At 37.1% G+C, this 12865-nt stretch overlaps 1 protein-coding gene and 1 non-coding gene across 6 annotated transcripts; one reads left to right on the forward strand and one right to left on the reverse strand.

Moving 5' to 3' along the window:
- The first annotated feature begins 926 nt into the window (after positions 1 to 926).
- LOC112556444 lies at positions 927 to 8072 on the forward strand. 5 transcript variants are annotated; one of them, XR_003097735.1, is made up of 6 exons: positions 927 to 1226; positions 2598 to 2714; positions 3354 to 3575; positions 3853 to 3936; positions 5111 to 5200; positions 5745 to 8072. XR_003097735.1 is itself a non-coding variant. In XM_025225460.1 (5 exons), exons 2-5 carry the CDS (start codon positions 2636 to 2638, stop codon positions 5996 to 5998), a joined length of 639 nt encoding a protein of 212 aa, XP_025081245.1. In that variant the 5' UTR covers positions 929 to 1226; positions 2598 to 2635; the 3' UTR covers positions 5999 to 8072. The 5 variants fall into 5 exon arrangements, 2 of the variants coding, with proteins under 2 accessions (XP_025081245.1, XP_025081246.1); XR_003097736.1 differs by having other exon boundaries at positions 928 to 1226; positions 4244 to 5200; XR_003097737.1 differs by lacking the exon at positions 5111 to 5200 and adding an exon at positions 4244 to 4302 and having other exon boundaries at positions 928 to 1226.
- Positions 8073 to 10018: 1946 nt separating this feature from the next.
- Positions 10019 to 10137, reverse strand: LOC112558409. Its single transcript, XR_003098146.1, has one exon. It is a non-coding gene; the product is annotated as a 5S ribosomal RNA (ribosomal RNA).
- Between the last annotated feature and the right edge of the window lie 2728 nt (positions 10138 to 12865).

Consider the following 12865-nt stretch of genomic DNA (forward strand, 5'->3'; position numbering starts at 1 on the left):
TGAGGTGTTCCTGATTAATATATATATTTTGATGGCTTTTTAAATGCAGAAGTACTGTCAAGCTGTGTCTCATTACATTATAGTCTTGCTTCTCTTGCATTCATGGTGTCAAACTGGGATATCAAACCAATGAATTTGTACTTTACTCCTTATAGATGGAAGTCAGAGGATGTATAAGTATATTTTGATTATTATTATAGTTTCAAAGTACTGCTGTCTGCAATATATATGTATCAATGTCCCTCAGAGACGTTGTGGAACAAGCACACAATTAAAAGCATCAAATGTGTTGCACAAATTATATATATACCAGTTATCTATGGGGCACCAAGAGGGGAATTTTCTCATTGTATAAATGTATTTTATATGCATAGATTTCATTCTATACCAAAACAATTCATTTTATACGTATATATAAAGCATTCTATATAGCTATACGTACATTTCATTCTATGCATGTATAATGCATTCTATATTTAAACAATTCAATTCTTTAAGTAGAGAATGCATTCTTCATCTAGAATATATAGCTATACATTTAATTCTTTGCTTATAGAATGCATTCAATAGGTAGAGAAAAAAAAAACTCGGTAAAAATCAAAGTATTTCATTTATATTATAATCAGAAATTGTCCAATTCACTTTATACAAATAATTCCGTTCTGTAGCTACAGAATGCATTCTAACTAAACATTTCATAGTTATCCTGCTCCCCACCTCAAAGTTGTAGCATTTTGTGAAGAATCTCAAACATTGGGGCGAGGGGAGGTATTCGTCGCGCGTGCACTGTGGCGTTATCAAAGATTGCTCTATGCTTTCGTGTTGTTATATGCTTTGCTAAGGAAAAATAAAATTAATATTGGATAGTAATCATTCAATATCTATCTCCCTTCCCTCTCCCGACGTGCATGCTCCCCCGAAAAGTTAAATCACTTCTGTGCGTTTGTAAGCTAAGGGAAGCAATCAGTTGAAAGTTCATGTCGAAGTGCGGCTTTTACGTGCTTGCTAACTACAGTCCTGGCTGCAGCCTCGAAGCATTGCTAGACCTCATCTGGAAGCACGCACTTAGTGCACTTTGCTAGCTATTGTTTACAACATCTCGCTAAAGAGAAAGGTACACAGTAACCTCCTTTCGATTGCAGTGCATCGCATTAGCACAAAGACAACTCTGACGCTTCGTTGACTCGCCACATCAGCTGATTCCTGCCTTCGATCAGCTGAAGTCAGTGAGTGTGAAACCTAACAAGCGCCGTTAGAGCATCACTTTGAATAGGAAAGTTTTTATTTCAAAAAAAGTGGTAGTTTGATACCTGCCGTGGCCTTTAAAGAGATGCATCCAGTCGTTCCGTTTCTTGTCCTACTTAATATTTTGCAGCTTTGAAATGTTACGATCAGTTACTAATACAGTTGTATATAGATATATACAGGGTGAAATAAAGCCTGCCCATTTTTTTCTAGCAGATGGACACATTTGAGTTGCGAAGGCAGACATGATCATCAAATATAGCACATATATTATTATCTGAAACAAGCTGCTCCTACGGTTAAGACTACTGCGTAATAGCATGACCACTAATCATGCAGTATCGAAATTTTCTAAGCAAGAACATTACTTTTAATACCTCAGTAGGATGTGCCAACTCTTATGAACCTTATAAACTACATGCACGTTTCCCCCAGTATATCCCCTCCCCCCACTTGCTTTCAACTTATGCATATGCGTGCAGCACTCAAATCTGGAGGGTAGTAATACAATTCTAACTTCCTAAATGATCAAAATGAATAAGAGAGGATATGAATGTATCTTCTTAGAAAGCATTGTTGTTGAGTAGCCTAGGTATGTATGTATAGCACATCACACTACATTCGTCAACACACTAACTGCCCATTTTTTTAAAACATTAATTATTTCTATCCAATTCCTAATAGTAAGAAAATGGGATCATGGCAAGCAATTGCCTTGCCTGTTTTTTGTTTGTGATCCTTATTAATAAGAAGAATGTACATGTAACTTAAATATCTTGACATACTTTAAGTATTTTAATAAGTACTGTACAAATTAAGTTTTTCTTTGATCTATAATTGATGAAACTTTACAGGAAGACATTTACACGGTGTAACTGTCAAATAACCCTGAGGTCTGAAGGAAGCCACAGATAGAAGCTGTTGGACACTGAAGTTTAAAAGGAAACAACCATGTAGTTCGAACAAGCTTTCTTAAATCTTATTGTAATGACCAGTATAGATTAAAAAGAAAGTTTGCTGTTTCACCTACCATGGGCTCAGACACTACCCCTGTAGTTAGGTGTATTATGTCCCTTGACCTAGTGTATCTGATCTTGTAACTAGCTGGGGATGACAAGACAGTGTGACAGTCTGCACTGCCCTCAAGCTTTTCTTGATATACATAGTGTATGTTTTAGTTTACTGTGTGTTATGTACAAGCTTCTTTTCTCTTTCAAAATCAGCAGTTTTCTCAGTTTAATCATGGGGATATAAATTCGTGGTTTAATCAAATGATGCACGAAAAGCTCTTGGATCACCAGTCAAAATGATGATGTATATCCTAAAGAGATTTCATAATAACATTTTTGCAGTTTAGGAAACAAAATTTGCGCAAGTTGCAAGTCATCACATGTCATATGGGGTGAGGATTTATCAAGGTGCCATGGCAACAAGCAAGGAATTTGGAGATCAGATTATCAGAGGTCAAGGTGAGAAGATTCTTGTCGGGAGTTCACAGACCAACTAATCAGCTCTAATCAGCTGATATTGACCTGAATCATGACTTGATTTTTGAAATTCACCCATTGTTTACAAGGAAAATACTGAAGTAAAATCTTGTGCAAATTTTGGTTCTCAAAGATATTGAAAGCTCAGCATATGCAAACAATAAGAGCAGCTCTGGGATCTGAGACTTTAATGGATGCCCTGTAGTCAGAATTGCTTGGGTATATATTTTCAGCATGTATTATTCTTTCCAATAATGTTGAGGGGCATGTATGTTTGTGATCTAGTTACAAACAGACCTGCATGCATGTTTCTTATAAATTAGTCAGTGCTGTAACTTTTTTTTGCAAGATGATGCACTATTTAATACCCTTGTGAAAATAAATGCAAAGAATCTGCACGTTAAAGATATTTACAAGTTTTAATCAACGTTGTCTATAAAGTTGCATATGGTGAATATAATGTGGAGAAAGCAGCCTGTTTATAGATGGTTCTTTGGGTATATTCTGTGCTATATATTTTGTGTCTGACTTCCGAGAATGACAAGTGAATTATATGAGAGGATATGTGAAGTTAATGTTTTGTCCATTTGAAACTTTAGCATGAAGTTATATCTTTTGTAGTCCCAGGAAGTAATGAAGCCATCAGCAGAGTCAGTATGTCCGATCAGTGTCTGGATGATCATGGAATTGTCTCAGAAGAGGCACAGCATATGTCAGTGGGAGTGGTAGATGGCATATGTAACTTGCATTGCACCTCTTATCAAGAGAATGAACCTGTTAAAGATACTAAGCCACAAGAACTACCACAGCATCTTAAAGTAGATGGAATTTTCACAGAAGAAGGTGTGTTCATTATCTCCATGCATTATAGACAAAATGTTGAAACAGTCCTTGAAATGTAAAATTTTAGCAAAATAAAGAAACTATAATCAAGGAAGTGCAATACTGATGTGTGGATGTGCCATCAACCCTTTTTGCATACTGGAAATAAAACACTATATTGAATGATTCTATGTATTATTGAGCTAAGTTATTCCTATTTTATTATTTTTTTTTTAGCTTTATTTACATGCAAGGAAACTTGTCTACTTTCCTGTTTTTCTTTTTTCACTCCTCTCAGAGCTTGAACAGCCAGTGGATGAAGCTTGTCTGGAAAAGATTGCCATGTACTGCCATGTGTACAGAGTTGTGTGGATCAGGCTAGGTTTGCATACATTGGTCACACCTTTTTAGAAAATATAAACTTGAAATGTATCAATATAATACAGTCATTTAAAGGCTAACCTGAGTACACAATTATTTTCAAATATGTGGGTTTAGTTAATCAAAGAATCTAATTTTCCAAATTATAAGTGAAAACTTCTGTTCCATGTATGGGATACAAGACTTTGAGCATTGCAGTTCACTCCTGGATTTTGGAAAAAGGTGGAAGCAGCATTTCCTTTGACCTCACAAATGTCTGTTCTGGTTACTTGATCATAACTTTGAGCTTTATTTTGTGTCTGACTCAGGTTAGCCTTTGAACAGGACTTGAACGGATTAAAACTCAGGGTGAATGAAACAAGTAGTGGTATGTATACACATAGACTTAGTTTATATTGTGAATTGTCAGATAATGCTTGTAATCTTTTATTTTTGAGTGTTTATAGACAGTAAATTAATGGAAGGCCGTGCACATTTTCTTCATTAAATACAACTAGAAGAAAAAAGACTGTTCACTTTAAAATTGTGTTTGTTGGACTAAGATGGGGGAAATTAGATGCAATCAAAAGTTTCCAAAAAAGATGATGTTTATTTGAATATCTAAATTTATGCTTAGTTATGATTAAATATAGTCTACCTTTGCAACAAGGAAAAACAAATATGTAATTCTTATATTTGGTTTAACCCTTTTAGAAGACACTGAGTGATGAAAAAGATGAACTAATTAAATGACACTACACAATTTAGCAAATTGATGCTTTTTTTGTGAGATTCTTGAGCATGTCAACCCATTCGTGATCTGTAGGTTTACAGACTTTCCGCTTAAAAATCCCCCAAATTGGTGAAGAGATTCCTTTTGACCATATCAGCCACATGGTTGTCTATTGATTAAATTATGAAGGATGATTTGACAGATATTATGTAATCCTAGTACCTTCATGGAGGCATATGTGTGTGTGTGAGAGAGAGCGAGCACACTAAGGCAGAGAGAAAATTGTTGAACATGTGAGTGAGAGATACTGAGAAAGAATCTTATTGTAATATTATGGGATGTAGGAAAGGACGAGAAAAGTTTGGTTCACAATAGTGCTGCCACATTAAGATGATGCGTGACTGCGACTCCTGCACAGAATCTACAACTGGGAAGCAGCATTTTGGCCATGGTCTTATTCCAGATTTGAATATTGACTCCCAGCCATGAAAAGGGGAAAGAAAGGGAGAGTTTTTAGGAGGGAAGGACAGAGGGGGTCAAGAACCATCATGGAGTGAGTGGTTTTCATCCTTTTTTTTTTTTTTTTTTTGTAATATTCTGGTAGTTTCCAGAAAGGATATACATCTTCTGTGTCTTATGTCAGACCCATAATTTTAAGGTATTTACTTTTGGGGCAAGTGAAACAAGTGAGTAAGCTCTGAAAATCAGAATATATATATATAAAATTCTTAAAAGTATCTAAAAGATTTTAAGTAGGGCTTAAGAGGGTTTCAGATACTTGTAGGGATAGGGGTAAATTGCAGACTTTGCAATGGCCATCACACATTTTATGAAAAGATGACAGTTTTCTTATATTAATACCTAAAGATAGCATGCATATTGAGAAAGTGGAGATGATATAACGAACATTAGGAAATGTCCTTACTGTAAAAATTGCATATTTTCTTGAATAAAATATATGTCAAGTTTTGTTTATTAAATGTGATAGTGATAATTATTATGTGTTGTAAAGGAGAAAATAAATGGGGATAAATAGTAGGACAAATATCCCACAAAAAATTGAATACATTCAAATATTTTCCCCCTTTTATTTTCAGCCAGAATGCTGGAAGTACAACCCGTTGTGGCAGACACACTTCGACATAATTGTGTACAAGGTGATGAAGAGTTTCTGTGCCAGCTGTTCCATGCATGGTGGTCACAGTGCCCAGACAAGCGAGTTTGTCGACTGGTCAAAGTACTTTGTGAAGTGGGAATGAGAGATGCCATAAATGAGCTGAAACGGTACTTGATTATTAAGAAGCTGAAAGAGGAGGATCGAAAAGAACAGCAGAGCAAGAGTGACATCTGAAGTAGTCATCAGTATTGTTCTTGTTGCTCCTGACCCAGATTGCATTCGTGAAAATGCACAGTGTGTTGTCAGTGGAGGTTGCAGCCATTCTGCAAATGAACTTCATCTCTGGTTTTGGATATGTCCATCTCTGTGGCTTATTGACAATATGTTCTGAGAGAATTTGTGTAAATTCATTGCTTTAAGTGTCATCACCCTAGAATACAGATTGGAAGATATGTATTTGTTATGTGTTTGCAGATGAATTGTCTGCAGGTGTATTGACAGGCGCTGTGATTTAAAGGTAGTGGGATTTGCAAAGACATGAGACATTTCTATAAATTACTTTATATGTTGCTTATGTGCTTTACTGTATCCTTAAGTATAATAGCATGGTGTTTTAACAGTTGGGTGGCCTGTTAGCAAGAGTCATGCTTCCCTTTCAAAGATTTTCTATCAGTCTTGTTTTATTTTTGAAGATTTTACATTGAAATTAACATAAAGCATTGCAGTTTGCAAGAGCAGTTTGAAGTACAGACAATCATTTGCACCATTATCCATTTACAGTATGACTAAAGTGTGTATATTCACTGATGGTGAAGCAGTTTGGTCCCCTTGGGAGCTATGCTAAAATACTGTTCATTTGATGTTGTTGCTGCAGAGAAATGACTGTCAGTTGTCTTCAGCACTCTTTTACTGGGGCAGTATTGTTTTGAAGTGGCAGTTCATCTGTCACCAACATGGGGGATTTGGATTATTCAGAACAAATCATTTCTCTGTGGATGTGTCGGATATTCACAGACATGGTCTTTGGAAAGGTGTTGAAGGGGTTTGCAAAAAATATTCCGTCTTCCAGTTTGCTCTCTTCTCCCGCACCAGTAAACACTTCACTTCTAATTTATTTCAAGGTGGATGCACTTTGACAAAGATAAACCAACCAGCAGCAGCATCTTTGTGGTAGCCTGTAAAGGCAATTTGCATTGACTCTAGCCCGACTGCTGAACACCAGCCTGGTGTAACGATATACTATACCTGAAGATTTTATCCTAATGAGTTACAATGAAGTGGCAAAACTTTACAACAGTATTGAGTGACTGTTACAGTCTTTATTTTTTCAGTCAGCATGAGAGGAAAGACAGTTAATTTTAATTGTCTAGGAACAAATTACTGGTTCTTCATGATTGAGTTTATTTATTTTTTTATGTATCCTGTACTTTAAGCTTGATGAGATTTATGAAATAATTGTTTATGGTGCGTCAGTTGCCTTGAAATGCTTTTCCATGTGCAATAAAAGAAGAAAAGCTGAATTTTTATACATTCATTGTGTGTTGTTATCAGTTAGCAGATGCTTTTTTGGGGGGACGGGTTGTTGGAGTGCTCTGCCTTTGCTAGGGCAGTACTGTGGTAGAAGAATGATGGTGGTTATATTAACATTCTAATTTCAAAATTCTTTTTTTAAAGGTTTTAGCATTTTTTTAAGGTTGTGTTGTTTAACTTTGTCATTGTGAAATACTTCTTTGAAAATTTCGTGTTCCAGTTGTTAGGATGGAGGTACTCTTAACTGTAATTATAAAACATTCTTTGGAAATTTTTTCAGTCTTCTCTAGGTACAAAGAGTCCCTTGATGTATAGGATGTTGCCTTTCTCTGAAATATTTGTGTATAATTGTTTCTATTTATTAAATTTATCATAAATTTTTTTTTTACTTCAGATTAAAAACTTAATGCTTCATATTTGTTATGATGCAGGTCTTCATCATGTAGATATGACAGTTATGAATGTAGAATCATGCAGAAGTCATAAGTTAGGGTTTCAGAACTATACATCCCTCTGTTATCTTTCTCCTCACCTGCCACCTAAATCCCCTTTTGGTTTTGATTAATATGTGTCTGCATTTTTGTGGGAGTGAGCTCATGTAGACTATATAAAATAAAAAAATGGAATGTTTGAATTAGCTATAATTGGTCAAAATCATGCATAAATTGTGTACACGAAAATAATGTTACTTCTACAATGTTTCAACTATTTGTTCCCAGAAATAACTTTACCATGAGATTGTATACATTGTATGACAAAATAAAGAATGAACGTTCTTTAAAATGTTGTTGTGTATGTACCCATGGATGGTAATTGCCAGATCGATTTACAGTAGTTTTGCAAGTTTTATTGTCAACGCTTGTACCTCTAAATAATATGACGTTCTTTTTCTTTGAAAAAAAGAAAAGAAAAGATTTATAAAAAGAACCAAATAGACACAAACTAGCAGGTGATAAATGCAGTTTCCTCCCTACGCTAGAAAATTAACACAACAGTGCGTGTAAACAATCAGAATGGCTCTCCTACCGTATTTCAGTTAAAAGTTCTCGTTTGTGTCTAGTTAATAAGTACTAAAGCAACTGAGGGCAGGGTTGTTTCCCTTGTTTATGCTCAGAAAAGATAAGCACCGTTTTAATTACGATGTTTCTTCGGTTTTCTTAGAGACAACAAATGTAAAAATAGGGTAAAACATTTTATAAAATATGCATAATTAGGTTTTTAAGAAAAGTCTTACAAAACTTGCAGTTATCTATATTAAAAGTTACTTAAACTGCACGATATGCTGCTCAACCCGAATATCACGGAAAGCCAGACTATACTGTTGTGCACGTTGGTGACAATGCAATGTCAGTTCGCGGCCTGAGAGCTGATAATATGCGCCTGATAATTGTCTTGAGGTCTGATACGCCTTAAGATCTATGTTTGAGCACCTCGTCGTCTCACGGGTCGTCCTGGTTACTAGCACCTCCAGGATCGATCCACTCCCCACAAGGGGAAATAACAATTCAATACGAAATAAGAAATTTGGAATTTAACATACATGAGGCACTCTTCTCTTCTCTTGATGACCCTTTGTAGTGTCGTCTGCTCGATATCGCTCTCTTTTATCTCTGAACTGCACGCTAGTACGGTTTCACTTTATACATGAACATATTCATCTATTATTATTTTCAAACATGACCCCATGTCGCTGTACAGTATATAGTCTACACTTGTGGCTCTCTGCCCCTCAGGGCCCCGCGTCCTGCCAAGGCTGCCTCTGTATGGTGTAATGACATGTCTCTCTATTTTTTTTTTTGTAGCAGCATCTCATACCGGAGAAGTGTCTGCCTCCTCCAAAAGGCAGAAGATACATTGAAATGAGAAGCAGATGCTTCTGACAGTGCTTTTATAAAACGAAAACCAGTCCCAAGAAAGATATCGTTAGTGCTTCTCTTCGTTTGTTTGTCATTTGCTTCATTTTTTTTTTTTTATACAAACAACTCCAAAAAAAGTCATGATCATGACACGCTTTTGTGATTTGATATCAATTTTGCTTGTTTTATAAGCCCTTTCTATGACAAGAATAGCACATCACCGGTTCGAACCCCTCTGAGGCAAACAGCCTCACGATTAAAAAGTAAGTGTTTAGAGTATTATTTCAATATCATACCTTCCATCAGCAAAATAAAGTCTCATTTCCTCTCTTTTTTAATATAAATATACATCACTTTTTTCACGGCTTTTCCTTTGTGTGGGTTTCCTCCAATTTTGTCTAGTTTAGAGTTAGTGATGCAGCTAAAGTTTCCTGCAAAAATATCAAAGAAAAAACAAAACAAAACAAAAAAAAACAAACTTGGATGAGGACTGCACTTCGGGCGGATTGACCCTTGCGATCATCCCAAATGTGGGTGACGAGTTTGTAATTTATTAGTAAGGGGGACAGCGTTCACGCTATTCCTTGCAAAAGTAACTAAATAAATGTCTTGTACACGTTCTTGCATTCTCTTATCATCGTCTTCCGTACAGGTCATAACCTAGAATATTTGTTATTCTTATATTCTTGTTTAACGTCACCTGTGCCAGAGACGGACTTGGTCAGAGAAAGAATCGGAAGCTCCTTCACCCGCTAATGTCAATAAAACCAAGTGGCAGGAATGTTATTCTCATTACGGCAAAAGGTATACCTAGCTGACAAGCAAATGCAGCCTATGATGTAGAAGTATGATACAGAATGGTAAAAATTGCCTACAGCACCCTGTGTTCCCAGGCGGTCACCCATCCAAGTACTAACCGGGCCCGACATTGCTTAACTTCGGTGATCGGACGAGAACCGGTGTGTTCAACGTGGTATGGCCGTAGGCGAATACTGACTATTTCGCAAACTTTAAAAAAAACAACAACAAAAAAACAAAAAAAAAACGGTACACTCACACTAAAGGTTCAAGGTGTGCCTACAGAACTTCACGAGCACATCCCCTAGACTGGCCTAGAGCAAAGAAACAAATCCGAAGGTGACCGGTAAGTCCAATGCAGACAACGACCGCGCCACCCTGACCCACACGACCACATACGTTCAATGGAGACAACCCGAGCTCCTCTGAACCCTCAAGTTCCACCATCTGCACGACCCACGATCAAGGAGCGCCATGCCAAAGACAATCAGCTTAGTACAGCTATAGACTGCGCCCTAGATGACAGCCTAGCTTTCTTAAAAAGTATTTGTGGACAGATATTGTACTACTTTCAAATAATTAAAGTCTCTGGACAGCAGAGCAATGTCAGCAAAACAACAAAATATAATCTGTGGCGAGGCAGCTTTAACCCACGATTGAGTTTTCGCTGTCAGTTTTACGATTATTCGGTGGTCTTCTATTTTTTCATGACATATTCCTTTCGTCCAAAGAGAACTAGAGTGTGTTGAAGTATTTGTCCTTTTTCATACCTCCAGCAATTCTTAAAGAAATCTGTGGAATCGTTTCAATCATTCATTCGCTCAGACAGGAACAGCAAGCTATTGAAATGTTCATTTTATTACATACATGCATGGACGTTCAAATAACTTGTGAAGGAAGCCAGGAATTGGACACCAAGCTCCTGAGGACAGGGAACGGGTGGGCGAATGACCCGAATAATCTTCTCATCTCAAAGGCGGGCGGGGTAACAAATTAGTCAGGCAAGCTACTTCAAAACGTGTGCTGCTCCCAGGCTGCTATCTATCTCATCTATCTTGTTCATTTGCTTGCCCCAGATGAGAGCCTCTGTGATATGATGTACACGTCATCCACCGTCAGCAAAGGGTTTACCTTTCGCATCCATTCCTGTTACCAGCTACGCTATATATCAAAGACTCAAATGTGAGTATTTCAAAAGACATTTTTCCGATTTTCTCTCTCTCTCTCTCTCTCTCTTACACACATTCTCTCTCTCTCTCGCTCTTATTTGTGAAAGAGCGATGAAGAGGAACTAATATGTTTGTGTTCTCCATTCTGAATATTTTTTTTTCGAAGGGGGATGGAAGCACGAATTTTCGCTAATGAGATGGTCATGTAGAAATCACTTTTGTTTAATGTTTGTCTTAACTTTTAATTCATATAGAATTATATGATAGTTTATTGTCCTTATTGTTAAGTTTCAACAAAGTATATTTCTAATATAAATGTAACTGATCTTTGATTCATTTGAATTGATTCTGTGATATGTTTGCGACGCCGACGCCGTTTTCATCGTTGATCTTTTTTGCCGAAGATAATCTGAATTTTTGTGCTTGCTGGCCTGCAGGTACTACTACTTTGTTACTTGTTTGACTGCACGACTTACAACCCATTATAATATTTCAGCCAACAGGATCGGAATGCCGCGCTTCACGGCCAGAAGAAATAACCTGAAGGTATGTATTTGAATCGTTTTATTATAAAAGAATTTTCGCTCTTCCATGTATGTGTGGGCGTGGACCGAAACATACATCAGATACATGTTCAAAATCGGGTATTGCGGTGAAAAAGGTACTCAGATAACCTTCATTGTACAGCTTTGCGATGCCCTGGCAAGTGGTTGCTCCTAATGCAGATGTTCCTCAAGAGTGTGTCTAGGGTATCTCACACATCTTTACTATATAACCAGCTCTACAAAACTTTGATACAGCTGTCAGCAAATTTCACTTATCAGACAATCGCCTTAGAGAGTAGAAGAGCAGACATCTGTGGGAGAGTATACACCTGTTCCACTAGGTTCAGATAAACTTTTCACAGCAAGCCTAACGGTACGAGTACAGCTTATTTATAGACTGTAGGGTTGGAGCCAGAAATGAACCGAAGAACATTAAAGGTATGGAAAAGTTTCCCCACCAGACTAAATTAAGTTGTTCGGTTATCAGCCTACTGTTCGTTTCCAATTCTGTTAGAGGAGTAGGCCATCGTTTAATGCGCTACGCAAAAGGTATCAAGCACTAAATATATCTGAAGTAAGTTATATACAGTGTTTTTGAACATGATCAGCAGTCTGATATTAAAAAAACTGCACTTGATTATGTAAATGAATTCATACATGGAGGAAAAGGATAGTTGGCAAAAAATAGAAATATTGCTATAGTAACAACTGATTGATTCAGATGAAATAGGCGGCAATGGTTTACAGGTGGCGTCAGGGCCGTGCTTAGGGGTAGGTAAACAAGGCATCTTCCTAGGGCCCCTCGCTTTTGATAGTCGTCATGGGCCCCACTCTTTTGATTAATAAGGTAACTAGGCTCCAAATTAATGACATGAGTCACATCTCCTCTCAGCTTTTTCTCTTTAACTTTTGACGACGGTCGAGGGCCCCACACATACCCTATGCCTCGGGACCTGCGGGGTCTAAGAACGGGCCAGGGTGGCATGTTCAAACATGACGAGAACCACATGCAGTCTTGCAGTTTGAAAACCACTCTGGGGTTAGAGAACAAATAAAAGCGGAGTTTACAGAACGGATATTGTTAGATAATGAAGAAAAATCTAATAATAAAATATTTCGGTTTTATTGACTTTTTTCGGTAAGTGTACAAACAGGATTACGCTGCCTCCCCAAAACTGACGACACTTGTTCGGGTAAAAAAAA

This window comes from Pomacea canaliculata, linkage group LG2, assembly GCF_003073045.1.
Source record: "Pomacea canaliculata isolate SZHN2017 linkage group LG2, ASM307304v1, whole genome shotgun sequence".
Lineage (NCBI taxonomy): Eukaryota > Metazoa > Mollusca > Gastropoda > Architaenioglossa > Ampullariidae > Pomacea > Pomacea canaliculata.

Bases quoted from the DNA above. Each gene is read 5' to 3' on its own strand.
- LOC112556444 (XM_025225460.1), top strand. From the start codon at position 2,636: ATGTCATATGGGGTGAGGATTTATCAAGGTGCCATGGCAACAAGCAAG. The intron at 2,715-3,353 runs GTGAGAAGATTC...TATCTTTTGTAG, and splicing joins TCAGATTATCAGAGGTCAAG to TCCCAGGAAGTAATGAAGCC. The intron at 3,576-3,852 runs GTGTGTTCATTA...CACTCCTCTCAG, and splicing joins TGGAATTTTCACAGAAGAAG to AGCTTGAACAGCCAGTGGAT.